Below are 15,576 nucleotides of genomic sequence, written 5' to 3'. Positions count from 1 at the left end.
ATTATGTTTTTATTATCTCTCACCTCTCTCTTCTATATTTAATAAAGGCAAAAATAAAAAGATCATATTAATTATCTTGATAATATCTTATATCTTGAACTATAATTTTTTTTTCTAAACAATGTCTTTTATGGCAGTATTGTGGAGTAGAGTATCTGACATAAGGCTCCATTATTGCTTGAGCATCAATTGATCAATGTCATTTTTGCTCTTGTGAAGCCCCGCCAACTAGCGCATGATCATGTTCCTTCTTCAGCTCATATGGCTTTTCCCTAAAACATTTCTTCTTTTGGGGCCCCTTCTTCAATCAATCTTTGACTCCTTATGATGTATCCGGCTTGATACGAATCGCCCGATTTATACAGTCAGAAAATCTCGAAGGTCCGCAAATAGAAACAATCAGTTAAAAAGTTTTGCTGTGATCACCAGAACCCGATCTAATTTCTCTTAGATATTGGGCCACTGTACTCCGCCTCTCTTTCAGGATTTCAGTTAAATTTTAATCGAATAAAAAAAAGGACTAGGAAATCTATTATTTTATGTAATTGTTTATAAAATTTCACAATTTATTTTTAAAAAATACAAATATATCACATAAGACCTTCCAATACGTGCTATATAAATAATGTAACTTATCTCATATAATAAATAAAAAGTATTAAAAATAAACACATACTAATAAGTTCATGAATCAGTTTCTGGTCCATGAAAAAAAGCTTATACATCAGTCGTAAGAAACCTACACTTCGAAAGATTACATCTAATGTTTGCATCATTACTTGGTCAATACTGGTAGATAAATGGATGCATTGGTTGGTTGAATGATAAAAAGAGAAGGGCGTACTTAACAAGGAGATGGAAACATGGACATAAATATAAGAAAGCGCATTTCGCCTGCCATTCTAGCAACAATGACGCAGAATCAGAAGAGTTACAACATCAAAAGCTCCAGTTCAAACAGCATCAAATGACGGAGACTTTATGGAAAGCATGAGCTCACTATCCAATTACCAAAATAAATCCTGCTAACAGTGGATTTGCCCTTCAACTAGTTGAAGAATGGCAGCAGAATTATTACAACTTATGCATTTAACTGTAAGAGTGTTCCTTTTCATTTGGATCTTGTAATGATTCTGTGAGTAAGATCAACCAAAGCTTTCCTTGATTTTCTGACATCATCTTCATCATTCGCAGGCAGGGAATCAATTGCTGATGCTGCAAGCGTAACATGCTTCAAGGCTAACTCCCTTGTCCTCTGCATACCCCGGCTCTTTGCAAGATAATCCAGAGCCTGCATTTCCAACATGCATTACGCATATAAACAAACAAGTCTAACAAGTTGAATAATATGGTGAGTGCGGTGTTTAAGTGTTGAAAACGTTATCAGTCTAACAAGCCTGCATTTCCTCTTTACCTTACATTTGGTGTTGAAAACATTTACTCTTGCTGACCTTTTGCTTTTAAAAATCCAGGTACGATTTCGTTATTAACTAGTTCATGGCTTTTTGGTACTATATTCCAGTTATTCCATGTAGTGCTACTGTCATTACAGAACCTTTTTGGCTATTTCAGTGCTGTTGCTGTTAGTGGATGGGGAGCCTATCGATGATCAAATCTAATTGCCATCCTCACAAGGCACATCGATGCCTATAATCCCTCAAAACGGTTTCTACCTTTGTTTAGGAAGATTTAAACTGAACGCCAAAAAAAAAAGAAGGAAGATTTAAACTGAACACAGAATGCAAGTACATCACATTAACTTACAAGATCAACATTGGCAGGGTTGTCAAAGCCCTTTTCAATAACTGTACGCAACTGGGGGAATTCCTCCATCGCAAACAATAGTGGAGCTGTTACAATGCCCTGCAATAATTTTTTAGGTCAACAGTAAAATTGACGGGAAGGCAGATGTCTCTTACAAAATGTCATAATGGGACATATAACAAAATAATGTCTCAGTTACACTTAGTATCACAGAAAAGTGTAAATTTGGTAAATGAGGGATGTAACCTTAAACACTGCACTGCTAGCAGTCGAAACAATTAAACACTGTTATGAGGGAAAGATAAATTGAGTACTATGAAACTTTCTCGGGACATTGCATTTTCACAACAATAAGAAAATGCGATTTAGAAATCTTTCAGCAGTGCCTGACAGTAACTATAACATCAAAATCAGGATGGATAAAACTACAAATCGGGAAACAAAAAATTATGAAATTACATGGCGAATGTCTGATAAAGAGCCCTTCCCAAGAGAAGCTGATGTGCCTGTGAAATCAAGCACATCATCTATCAATTGATATGCCAGTCCCTGCAAAATTCGACACTGTATTAAATTATGTCATTCAAAGAATATAGACATATGTTTGCCACTTAATCAGATGGCACAGAATTAAGCACTAGACAATAAGAGATGGACGATATTTAGAAGTATTATGAGATATCAGTGCACTACACAATTTTAACACTGATGGAGACTTGGTAGTATGGGGTATTAAATCCCACATTGAGTAGTATGAGATATATTTAAGTGGGTTAGTTCTCCCACCTCCCCAGCTAGCTTTTGAGGCAAGGTTCCCTACCCTACTTAGGGGCCCACCAATTGGTGCTAGAACTAGGTTGTTGGCAATTCCAGAGAAAACTATCCATGGAGGGTTTTGAACGGTAAGGGGGTCCATTGAAGTGTTATGAAGTACAGGCACCGGGATGTCAACTTTCCATGGAGGCTTGGTAGCATGGGATGTTAAGTCCCACATTGAGCAGCATAGGATACTTAATAGGGTATTTAAGAGAGTCGAATCTCCCACCTCAATAGCTAGTTTTTGGGTTCAGGTTTAACATCCCACCTAGTTACCCATTATATTGTAATTTATTTTTCTTGGCCACTGATAAGTTTAACATCATAATTTAACAGAACTAAGAATATACAAACCAGATTTTTCCCGTACTCAAAAGCCAACGTTGCAACCTCTGATGTTTGTCCTGCAAGCAATGCGATTGCCTTGCAGCTATTTGAAATTAATGATGCAGTCTTGTAGTATGTCTTTTGCATATAATATTCCATGCTGCGTATATAAACAATTGTCAAAGAAGGAAAAAAAATACCTGATATATCTCCTCAGATTTAATGCATTTGTTTTTTTGGTCCGAAAGATTCAATGCAATCTTAAGGTTTATCTATTGCGTGTTTCCTGTGAAGTTCATATGAGTAATATTTATCTATTAACAAAATCAATGAGAATTGCTATAGTAAATCACAAACATTGATATACAAATCCAAATTTAAGGCTACCGTCTTACATTTATAGAACTAGCTGCATGAAAAAGTAGATGTGTACTTGGTAGAAATATGATTTATAAGCATACCTACACTGTTGATCAGATGTCGTAGTCATCTGCTTGGTCTCCCCTCTTACAAGATGCTCTACAGCTTTTGCCATCAAAGATACAACCTGCACACACACAATCTTGGGCAGATTAGAATTTTTAAGCAGAAGTTATACAATAATATGCACTATCAATGGAACGAGGTGATTTAGGAGAAGAAGGGGTTAGAATTCTTATACTGAAAATTTGGGGTTTTCAGGGAGAACCAAATGTAGAAAATAGGTACGTTGAATGTAAAACAGCTGTCAAGAGGACAAACGTGGCTTGGAAGCTGCCATGGGATGGCATGGAAAGATCAAACTGATGGACTGAAAAAATAGATTCTCTGAAGTAACAGTGTAAAGTATATAATAACCCTCAGTGACTATGATCTACTATAGGTCTTGAGAATACAATTCAGCTAAGAATCAAAATTAGATGAATTTATTGAACTGATTTGATGTTCAAACATTATGTTTTCTTGATGTTAACATGTTAAACATCACTAGGATGCATCTGTACATGAAAAAGATACCGGCCTACCTCATTGTGTTTCAAAGAAGCCAGAGTAACAGTAGCTCGGGAAAGCAAAAAATTTCCAGCTAACACTGCCATCTGCATCAAAAAGTAACAAGAATATAGCCAAATAACCAACTCATAACAAGTTAACTGTAGAATATATCATGGATCACTAACGAACAAAGCAAATGATAAGCAACCAATAGATCTCACATTATGCACCTACCTTATTGCCCATTACAAAATTTAATGAACCAATACCACGTCTTGTATCTGCATCATCCAGCACATCATCATGAAGCAGGCTAGCCACCTGTGACAATACAAAAATATTAGCTTGTTCACGGAATTGAGAACCTTTTTTTTGTTTTGTGGAAGCAGCAGCCATAAAAATGAAAACATAAATACTAGGTATGAACAAAGAAAGGAGTGGTTCAGTAATGTCAGCAGAACTTTTCCAGAATGCTGTCTAAGAAAAGGATATGATTAGCCACACAGTGGCATCATTAGAAAAAACAAAATTTAGAAGAAGAAGAAGAAGAAGAAGTCCTTGTCCAATCAAAGAAGACGTAAAGCAAATGGTCAACTCATATGAACAAGTCAGAATAAGCATAGAAGCAAGCAAAAGGCAACAGTCCTTTCTAAGCAACCAGGGAGTTGACTTCTAATTCCTACCTTTTCGGAGAAAGTAGCATACTCTAATGTCCTTTAGGTCTGTGTACTAGATTATTGTATTTTGGGAGACTGTGCTGCTTACTTTTGAATATATTAGCCGTTGTAGATTGAGGGAGGCAAGACGTTTTTGCATGAGAGTATGGTGAGGAGAGAGCTGACCTCTCAAACGTCAGGTTCATTGTATGAACTGTGAGTGTGTGAACTATTTTTTGTAACTTCCTATCTCCCACTGAGTAGGAAGATTGTCATTGCTTAATCGTATTCAGAGTATTATTCCACTGTTAGATCCATTTACTGTTTCATCATTTGCATATTGCTGTTCCTGCTCTTGGTCCCTATCACAATGCAAAACTAGATTAGGAACTGCATAGTTGAAACTGTCTCAACTATATAACCCGAATAGTTTCATCCATGAATTATTTTCCCATATGCTCTTACCTTCTACCTCAGTTATCTTTCGAGAATTCTTTCTCACAGAACCAAATTAAAACATCAAAAATTTGTCCTAAAGATGAATTATTTTCCCATATAAAAACTCTCTTGTACACATTTTGTCTTTAAAATGATTTTATCAGGGGCATTATGCAATCACTATTTGCTTAAGAGCAGAAGAATTTTGAAGCACTGACATGAATCATCTCTGTTATTTCAGCTAGTCTTTGCTGTCTTAAACGTAGTTCTGTTGTCAAAGTGCCTGCCAACTCATTAGGAGGAAGCGGTAGATTTAACGCTGTTGACATCAACAACAAAACCTGAATGAACACCCATATATTAAATCATATCCTGTTATGAATTGTGTATGCCAGGCAAAATCATGAGTACTGCATACAAGAAGAATCATAAACAGATAAACTATACACTCTCTCAGACAGATAAATACCTGGAAATAAAGTTAAGTTATAGTTGATTGGCATCATATAATGAAGAACTAAGCCAATAAACAACAATTAAATAATAAAGGGGCACAGAAAAGTATTCGAACAAGGAAAAGAAAAAGAAAAAGAAGTTATATGTGAATTTTATTTCTCAAATATTCTATCCTTCGGAAAATCTGGCAACCATTTTAGGTACATATGCCATAAGCTACATTTCAAGTTCAAGAGCTCATGATAGACATAAGAAGATGCATGTGCAAGATACATATACTCTCCATTCAAAGGACAAGTTGCCGTTTCAAAATCAGGAAAATAAGTAAACGACACCAACACTTTGACATTGTAGTGTAAAATATACAGTCAAGTCGTAGGTGCATTGAATCATGTGCCCAGGTATCATGGTCGGATATTGAATTTTAGGATGAGTAGAAGAAAAACCAGATTTTATGATCACCTTGTGTTTTTCTTTTTTTCTTTTCTTTTTGTTTTTTTGGTAAAGGGGAAATATATTGAAAACAAATATTTACAGAGAGGGAGCACAACCAGACTAGGCAGTAGACCTTATAGAATTAAGAAACTCTGCTGTCCTGGTGGTATGGTGCGCTAAACTATGAGCTAGCCAAACAATACAATCAGATGTCCTGGGTTCATTGCCTAGTGTTTCTATTTTTCACATGTGGTCACTTGACCTGACTTTGTGTTCCCCAGCAAATTTCACACAATGGTAAAAACATGAGGCCTATTGTTGTTGGTAGAAGCATGAGGTGACCATGTGATCTTGTAGGATCATGCTAATATGCCTTAGGAGTGAATGTTTTACATAACGGAGACTTGGATCTTACCGTAGGGCGAAATCTTTTTCCTTCGACCCCCATTTTGAAGAAGTACTCAGCAGCTGAAGCAAGCTGAGGAACCTGCGGCACAATTCCCAATTTTTCCTGTTTATTATATTTGACTTCTATGCAGAACATTAATTGGACTTGGTTGCTTCCAATCAGACGTGTGTTAAAACAAATTGAAGAGCACTCTAATACCTCAGCAACTACCATTGCTCGCAGCCTGTTAGCAATAACTGATAGTTCATCGGCAACCAGAGAAAATGGGTCTAGTTGATCCTGAAACAGTATATTTATCTCAATAGATGAATGTAATTCATAAATTTTTATTTTGAATAAATCTATTTGTGCTTGTTGATGGCAACTGAAGTTGCTTTGCTTCTAAATATCTGAAATAAAATGTAAAAGTTCTCTAAAGTCCTTGAACAGGCTCAACATCTGCCACAGTACCAATTACTCTAACCGTGATTATCTAGCTGCTAGCCATTGAAATAGAATATGCTACTTTCTGAATAAAAACGATGCACAAATGTTTGGGGATAAAACTTTGTGTAACAGTTGACAGTCCAGAGAACATTTTATGGATATCTAATTAAATGATGCAGACTGAAATATCCCAGTAATATATTACTCATTTTCTTTTGATTGAAAGGTAAATATGAAAAGCAGTGAAGTGGCAGAATATTAGGGGATATTTTTCTACTTTTGGCATCCGTAGGTTGTCAGTAAATATGTTGTTCCACAGCTATGGGTAAAACACAAAACGAAATACTCCTCTGGTCTTTAATATAAGACCTATTTAACTAATTTGATTATATTAAGGAAGTTAAGGTAAGTTAGTTAATTATAAGAAATATGACATGTTTTTCCTAAAACACTAAAATTATCTTTCTTAATGTCCTCCTTCCCTCACTTATTTGATTATGGCTAAGGGAGTATCCATAGGGATAATTTAGAAAAAATTGATAAATATGAGAAATAAGTCTTATATTTAGGACTAAAATTAATTTAATAATTAGATCCTATATTAAGGACCGGAGGAGTATTACATGCTATCACCCTATGCATCTAGCAGCAGAATCATCTTTTAAAGGTGATGATTCAAACCAGATAAAAGAAGAGGAGAAAAGAACATAAAAAACTAACCTCAACAATAGAGCTGGTCTGACAATGGATTTGACGACCAGCATCAACAAATTTTGGAATACCGTTTGAAAAAATTAAACTTCTCTGAACCTGAAACTCACCAAATGGATAACAAGTTATTATTATTTGGCATTGTTTTCGTCACGATTGTCTCTCCTGACTTCATAATTGAAGGAAGCACAAGAAACAATCCTTGTCTAATGAACCACTGAGCACAGTTTCATCGGTAACATTAAATATCCCACTACTCAGCATCCGCCATTGCAGACTCATACTTCATACAACTTCCAAAGTATGCAACAACTAACAACACAATCAACTATTTACAAATGAGCCATCATTAATCAGGAATTTGCCAAACTTATTAACCAATGACCTAAAATCCCAATATAAAATTGAATCCGCAACTCCAAGCAATTGCCTAAGTACTGCATTATGACACGTCATCCTTCAAGGAACCAAATCAGTTGATAGAAATTTGAAAGTAATGATCCAAGCAATTGCCTAAGTACTGCATTATGACACGTCATCCTTCAAGGAACCAAATCAGTTGATAGAAATCTGAAAGTAATGATCCCACATGACATATTGCTCAAATCAAAAGGAACAAACTCTGGGGCTTTGGATCTCAGAACAACTAACTAATGGGAATTCCATGAACATATCCATAACCTTACTGAAATAAGCAGCTCAAATATAGATACCCTACATAGAAAACTCAGAAGGGAAGTTACCTTGTCCATAGAGCCTCCAGGTGAGTGATTGTAATACGAGAAAAGAAATTGATGTTTCTGGTCTCGACTACAAAGAAACCATCGACATGCATTCAAGCTACCTTTGAGGTTCCTTCCTGATATCCGAGAAAGTATCATTGTGCCCAAGTAAAAGAAGTGTTCTGTGGTCTCGAAGAAGCAGAGTCAAGAGTAGTCAAATAGAAACACACACAAGGATCAATTTTTAAATGCTACAGAAGCGAGACCACCGCCATGGATCAAAGTGGTGGTGACGGCTCGCCCAGACATCCAAATTCAATTCAACAGCAAGAGGCAAGCTCTTGAAGTTAGGTTCGTTAAGTGAGTTATCCTGAAATTGTGATTTTTATTTATTTATTTATGCCATTATAATTTAATTTTTAATTATTGAAAAGCATACGTGATGTCATGATTTTCTGGTTTAGTAATTTTGTTGTAGTAAAATTTGTATTATTCAATTATCCGACAATTTTTTTTTTTCCTGTCTTCCTCACTCACTGTTTTCTTAAAAAGAAAATATATTGGCATTCTTTTTTGACCAGCAATATATTGGCATTCTTTAATATGATTCTTCAAGCTTCAAGTTAAAATATTGTAGATTATTGTTGAAGGGCGTGAAATTGGATTTATGTTATTGTTGTTTTTTTTTTGGCCAACAAGATTTATGTTGTTGTTTGAATAATAAAACTTTTGTGATAATAAAGATGATATGATTTACGCAATTCGAGTTATATACATCATTTGAAAAAAAAATTCTACTTTGAAATATGTGGGTTAAAAAATAAAATAGTCTTTTAAATGTAACTTTTAAAATAATAACTATAATAAATTGTAACCAATCAACTTAGATACTTAAATCAAGTACAATTTTTGAATTTTTTTAAAAAAATTCAAATGGCACTAATGGAAATTCATAATGCCAAATGTAAAATGAGGCGTTCGCTTCATTCAGTGTTTACACATATGCGTGGGTGCTAGTTCCCATGCGCATTAATATCAATTTTCTAGTTTTTCTTGTTGCTCGGTCATTTGGATTCGAACCGGTTTTTTAGTAATTTAGGAGCATGCACCGGCCAACTTCAATAGTTTGGGTTAGGCTTATTTATTAGACACGGTATTTGGATGGTAACCAAATCATAGTTTTAGAAGTATTTTTACGGTTTACGAAATAAATATATAAAGGAATTTGTTTCGTTTTGCGAAAAATTCCTTCTGAGAAGCACTTTTGAGGGCTGCCAAAACACCCCCGAATTTGACTTAGGAAAACGAATATTTACTCCATACAATTTTAAATAATTTCTTTTGCTGACTTAATCCTATATAATTTTGTCACTTACGAGTACTTGTTGTAGCAGGTTGCCGCAAGCTGCAGGTTCAATCAAACAACTTCCATTCTGTTCCAAGAAATTAATAAAAGAAAATGAAACATAGAGCCAAACCCATAATTGTTCTAAAAAGTATTATCTCTGATTTTAATTATAAAACATCATTTGTAAACTAAAATAATGTTTTATAATTAATTTTAAAGACTTGTAAGATGCTATTGGTCAATAGAGGCAAACTCTGTGATATTGGGTTCACTTCGATTGGGTTTCAGCAAATGGGCCGTAAAACTAGAGGCCCAAATTTTGTACCGTGATACATGGGCTTCTTGCTGGTACTCTCTATTTTAAACCCACCAAATCTCTGGTTTTTTTTTTAAGCTTCGCCTAGTATCTGTGTTGCGGTTTGCATCCCAGTATCCTCCTGTGCGCTAGTCTTTTTTTTTTTAAAACAAAAATGATTATTTGGAGCATTTTGATAGTTCAAACTCATTGCAGTGCCAAAAGAAAAGAAGCCGAAGTAAAAGGCATCGAGGTTTTACCAAAAACAAAAAAAAAAGGCATCGAGGTTTAATTACTACTCTTATGTTCCTTCATATAAGACCTATTTAACTAATTTAATTAGATTAAGAAAATTAGATAAGTTAGTTAATTATAAGAAATGTGACACGTTTTTCCTAAAATACCATAATCATCTTTCTTAATACCCCTTCTTCCTCTTTTACTTAATTATAGTTGATGAAGTATCCATATGAGTAATTTAGAGAAAATTGATAAATATGAGAAATGAATCTTATATTTAGGACTAAAACCAACCCAACAATCGGGTCCTATATTAAGGATCAGAGGAGTATTCTATTAGAATCTTATAAAATTCTTTTTAAAATGAAAATTACATGATTTAATTTCAAAATTAATCAAATACAGCATTTTTCATAATCTTAATCAAATAGAGTTTTTTTTTTTTTAAGAATCTTACAAATATTATTTAAGGTACCTAGTGATTTTAATTTTTTTCCGCCGAACAGTGGCTTCAATTCTACGCACACACATGTTGATTAATTAGGGGATATTTAGATAGAAACTAAATTATAATTTTAAAAGTACTTTTTATAGTATACGAAGTAAATATATAAAAAAATTTATCTTATTTTGTAAAAAAAAATGTTTCTAAAAAGCTCTTTTGAGTGCTTCCAAGCACTTTTTAGTCTTGAATTCTAATTTATACATATCTTAACTCCACAATTTGAGCGGAGATTCACGTGATATTATTATTATTATTATTATAAATAAAAAGGCACACTACACACTTATCAATGTATGCTTAATTGCTTATTTAGCCGCGAGGAAGACGGATTTTTTTTAATAAACTGTCAAGAGACTGAATAGGTTGGTTGGCTAAAATACAAGACATGCGAGTAATTTAACAATTCAACTAATATAATAATAATAGTTCGTGAAAAAGCATCTACTTAAATAAAATATCATCAAACATGCACGATCCATTCTAATTCAATATCCTTAATAGGGGTGTGTTTTTCAATATGACTTTTACAAAAATGAGGTTGAATAAAAGTCAGATAAGATAATATGATATATGTTTAGATTAGATTTTGTAAAAAAGTCAGTTTGAGAATTAAAACTTTTTTGGATAACTAATGAAAAGTTAGTTTACATGTAAAATGAACAAAAATAATATGAATTTTATTAAGTAATACTACTTCCAGTCCTTAATATAAGAACTACTCCTCCGGTCCTAATTATAAGACCCAATTGACTTATTTGAAGAGATCAAGGAAGTAAGTTAAATTGGTTATTTATAATAAATAAGTGTTGTTATTCCTAAAATATCCTTGCTAATTAAGTATATTGGCTAAAACTATCATTATTAGAAGGATTATCTTGAAAAAAAATGTATAAATATAAGAGAGAAAATGGATTGGGTCTTATAATTAGGACCAAATAAAAAGTCAAATTGGGTCTTATAATAAGGACCGGAGGAGTAGTTTGATATTAAATTTGATTCTAAATATAAAACAATAACTATTTATTATAAATAAATAATTTAACTAACTTTCTTGGTCTTTTCAAATTAACTAACTAGTTCTTATATTAAAGAGCGGAGGTAGTACATATTCAATATTAAATGTATATAAGTGACAATTGTAAAAAAAATATTGAAAATAAAATCATTTAAAATAAAAAAAATTAATTTATTACTAGAAAGAAATTAAAAAAATACTAAAATGATGTGTTATAATTAAGACGGGAAGTAGTATTTTAAAGACTTGTAAGATGCTATTAGTCAATGGAGGCAAACTCTTTGTGATATTGGGTTCTCTTCGATTGGGTTTCAGTAAATGGGCCGTAAAACTAGAGGCCCAACTTTTGTACCGTGATACATGGGCTTCTTGCTGGTACTCTTTATTTTAAACCCACCAAATATCTGGTTTTCTTTTTAAGCTTCACCTAGTATCTGTGTTGCGGTTTGCATCCCTGGATCCTCCTGTCCGGTGGTCTTCTTTTTTTTGTTTTTAAATAATTATTTGGAGCATTTTGATAGTTCAAACTCATTGCAGTGTCAAAAGAAAAGAAGCCGAAGTAAAAGGCATCGAGGTCTAATTACTATTCTTTCTGTCTTTAATATAAGACTTATTTAATTAATTTGATTAGATTAAAAAAATTAGGTAAGTTAGTTAGTTATAAGAAATATGACACATTTTTCTTAAAATACCATAATCAACTTTCTTAATACCTCCTCTTTCTCTTTTACTTGATTATGGTTAAGGGAGTATCCATATGGATAATTTAAAAAAAATTGATAAATATGATAAATGAGTCTTATATTTAGGACCAAAACCAACTTAATAATTGGGTCCTATATTAAGGATTGGAGGAGTATTCTATTAGAATCTTATAAAATTCTTTTTAAAATGAAAATTACATGATTTAATTTCAAAATTAATTAAATACAGCATTTTTCATAATCTTAATCAAATAGAGTATTTTTTTTTTAAGAATCTTACAAATATTATTTAAGTTTGGGCTACGGCCTTGGGGTTTTTGGTAAAAAAGGTACCTAGTGATTTTGATTTTTTTCCGCCGTAGAGTGGTTTCAATTGTACGCACACAGATGTTGATTAGTCGAGGAATGTTTAGATAGAAACTAAACCACAGTTTTAAAAATACTTTTACAGTATACAAAGTAAATATGTAAAAAATATCTTATTTTATAAAAAAAGTGCTTCTAAGAAGCTTTTTTGGGTGCTTTTGAGCACCACTTTAAGAGTCTTGAATTCCAATTTATACATATCTTAACTCCACCATTTGAGCAGAGATTCACGTGATATTATTATTATTAATATAAATAAAAAGGCACGCTACACACTTATCAATGTATGCTTAATTGCTTATTTAGCCGTGATGAAGACGAATTTTTTTTAATAAACTGTCAAGAGACTAAATAGGTTGGTTGGCTAAAATACAAGACATGCGAGTAATTTAACAATTCAACTAATATAATAATACTAGTAATAATAATAATAATAGTTCATGAAAAAGCATCTACTTAAATAAAATATCATCAAACATGCAAGATCAATTCTAATTCAATATCCTTAATACGGGTGTGTTTTTCAATCTGACTTTTACAAAAGTCAGATAAGATAATGTGATTTATGTCTAGGCTGAATTTTGTATAAAAATTAGTTTGAAAAATTAAAACTTGTTTGGATAACTAATGAAAAAGTTAGTTTATATGTAAAATGAACAAAAAGATATGAATTTTATTAAGTAATACTACTTCCAATCTTTAATATAAGAGTTAGTTTGGTATTAAATTTGATTCTAAATATAAAACAACAACTATTTATTATAAATAACTAATTTAACTAACTTTCTTGATCTTTTCAAATTAATTAACTAGCTCTTATATTAAAGACCGGAAGTAGTACATATTTAATATTAAATGTATATAATATGACAATTGTAAAAAAATATTGAAAATAAAATAATTTAAAATAAAAAATTAATTTATTATCAGGAAGAAATTAAAAAATACGACCTTTCCACCGCATTGTTAACTTTTTACCGGTAAAAGCAGGATTGATTAGTTTCTTTCATAAGTCCGTTTGAGATCCAAAAATCAGATTGTATAAATATTATACCAAACACTATATTTTCTGAAAAAACACCGTTTACCATTTGAATCGCATGTTTTGGTGTCAAACCGTGAATGCAAACACACCCATGGTCATAGCGTTCGTTTGGATTGCGTTCTTCCAACGAATTCCGAGGCTTCTCAGTTGAATTTCTCCGAGATATCCCCTCACGTTTCCAATAAGGCCATATATGTACATACACATATACCACTCTGTTTCTCCACCTTTTTTGACCAGCCGCTCTGTTTCTCTACTTAGAGGAAGAGATTTCCGTTCATTTTATCTGTGATTTTGTAACTTTTTTTTTTTTTAGAAGTATATACACCCAATGTCCTGACCGACCTCTCAATGAATTAAAACCAAATCAGACTAATTAGAAGTGAGACCCATATGAACCGCAACCCCACTATCAACACTGCTGTGTTTCCCAAAAAGTCGAACTCATTACCGATTCTTACTAATTGATCCAAGCGCTGGATACTTTTATTTATAACTTATACTCTTTTTATGCTTCATTTTCATTTCCATTATTATTAATTATAATAAAGATGAAGAGAGAATGAGCAAGAGAAAATATATTAATTTTTAATGTTCCCCATACCATGGCTAAAAGTAAAAAATTTCACCCATTTAATCTATTATAAATAACAATTAACAAGGACCAGTGATACACACACATATATATTAAAAAGTGTCTAACTTTTAGAAAGGTCTAACTTCAGCCAGTGCGGCGATTCCACTAACTGGGCAGGTCATAGAGTGGATGATCACATTGGTAATTGCATAGTTCACTCGTATATTTATAATAATTAATCATTCATAACAGCCACAATGGATAAGAACAAAGTAGCCTTCAAGAGATTTGTTTATTCTGGTTCTTCTTTCCCATTCCTAATAGTCCAAACCCAAATATGAATTACCTAATACAGGTTTTATTTTAAAGCTTCACCCCCAAAATCACACCTAACACATGATCGGGGCCGGAAAACCAGAACCACCAAACTGAATCCCTCCTAAGAACTGTCGCTCCGATTCGGCTTCGTTGACACAAATACCTATTACCGCATCATCAAGCAACATTCTGATTCCATTCTACTGACAATTCAACTATTGTAAAAGGTGAAAACGCTCAAAAAAAGAATAATACCTGATGTTCATCAATGTTGGGAATCCAGTCGTTTGTGGCCGGGTTACTTTTATATGCAGGCAACTTCGTTTCACCACCATTAATAATCTGGGTGTTCTGGAATTTAAGATCATCACCTCCCATCCTCTCAACCTTTATAAACCCACTTCCTGTCTGTTCCAGAAAACAAAGAACAGAACCCAGAATTGATTCAAAAGGTTTTAAAGACTTGATCAGATCAAGAAGAAGAAAGATGACGAACCGTGTGGTGCTGTTTGTCGATAGAGGTAAGCTTTTCGTAGTACCGGGTCTCTACAAACTCGTCCGGCGCATCCTTGGGTCCCTCATCGGAGAACACAGCCTGGGGATTTGGTGAAACAAGCGTGAGAGACAGGTTGAGAAATTCGGGGGGAAAAAAAAGGAAAGAAACAGAGAGGTATTGTCGCGGACGTGAGGTTGAGATTGAAAAGATTGAAACTTGAGAAGCTCGGGAATGTTCTGAGAGATGACGGTGGAGGAGTGACGGAGCTGAGCGTCAGGGTCCGGTTCGCTTCGATTGGGTTTAACGGGTCGCTTGGGGGCCAAGGAATCGAACTGCTCTCTGATCTGATTAGCGATCCTCTGTCGTTCATCGGCATCCAACACCTCATCGCTCCTGCTTGGCTTCGTCGCCGCCCACTGTGCCACCATTGTGCTGTTCGCTTCAATGTCTCTCTCCTCTACCGAACCTCCTGAAAAAAGCAATATATATATATATATATATATATATGGAGAGAGAAGAGAGAGGACTGGCACAG

General features: G+C 33.5%; 2 protein-coding genes across 3 annotated transcripts; both read right to left on the bottom strand.

The window, feature by feature from the left end:
- Positions 1-720: 720 nt before the first annotated feature.
- Positions 721-8,471, bottom strand: LOC114719238 (solanesyl diphosphate synthase 3, chloroplastic/mitochondrial-like). 2 transcript variants are annotated; one of them, XM_028904706.1, is made up of 12 exons: positions 8,154-8,471; positions 7,420-7,509; positions 6,472-6,552; positions 6,280-6,351; positions 5,192-5,314; positions 4,114-4,200; positions 3,912-3,983; positions 3,369-3,454; positions 2,935-3,067; positions 2,224-2,313; positions 1,765-1,863; positions 721-1,291 (listed from the first exon to the last, which is right to left on the bottom strand). In XM_028904706.1, exons 1-12 carry the CDS (start codon positions 8,289-8,291, stop codon positions 1,112-1,114), a joined length of 1,251 nt encoding a protein of 416 aa, XP_028760539.1. In that variant the 5' UTR covers positions 8,292-8,471; the 3' UTR covers positions 721-1,111. The 2 variants fall into 2 exon arrangements, with proteins under 2 accessions (XP_028760539.1, XP_028760540.1); XM_028904707.1 differs by lacking the exon at positions 5,192-5,314.
- A 5,951-nt stretch (positions 8,472-14,422) lies between these two features.
- LOC114719239 (uncharacterized) lies at positions 14,423-15,481 on the bottom strand. The gene is made up of 4 exons (XM_028904708.1): positions 15,230-15,481; positions 15,042-15,140; positions 14,801-14,953; positions 14,423-14,708 (listed from the first exon to the last, which is right to left on the bottom strand). Exons 1-4 carry the CDS (start codon positions 15,467-15,469, stop codon positions 14,667-14,669), a joined length of 534 nt encoding a protein of 177 aa, XP_028760541.1. The 5' UTR covers positions 15,470-15,481; the 3' UTR covers positions 14,423-14,666.
- Positions 15,482-15,576: the final 95 nt, after the last annotated feature.

This window comes from Neltuma alba, unplaced genomic scaffold (genome assembly GCF_004799145.2).
Source record: "Neltuma alba isolate B1F8T4 unplaced genomic scaffold, ASM479914v2 tig00011899_pilon, whole genome shotgun sequence".
NCBI classification, from domain to species: domain Eukaryota; kingdom Viridiplantae; phylum Streptophyta; class Magnoliopsida; order Fabales; family Fabaceae; genus Neltuma; species Neltuma alba.
This window is presented reverse-complemented; position numbering and strand designations above follow the sequence as displayed.

Coding starts and splice junctions, on each gene's coding strand:
- LOC114719238 (XM_028904706.1), bottom strand. CDS start 8,291: ATGATACTTTCTCGGATATCAGGAAGGAACCTCAAAGGTAGCTTGAAT. Junction 2,314..2,934: donor TTGAGTACGGGAAAAATCTG/GTTTGTATATTC, acceptor CGAATTTTGCAG/GGACTGGCATATCAATTGAT. Junction 1,864..2,223: donor CTTTATCAGACATTCGCCAT/GTAATTTCATAA, acceptor AAATTATTGCAG/GGCATTGTAACAGCTCCACT.
- LOC114719239 (XM_028904708.1), bottom strand. CDS start 15,469: ATGGTGGCACAGTGGGCGGCGACGAAGCCAAGCAGGAGCGATGAGGTG. Junction 15,141..15,229: donor CTTTTCAATCTCAACCTCAC/GTCCGCGACAAT, acceptor CCAAATCCCCAG/GCTGTGTTCTCCGATGAGGG. Junction 14,709..14,800: donor CCAACATTGATGAACATCAG/GTATTATTCTTT, acceptor ATGCGGTAATAG/GTATTTGTGTCAACGAAGCC.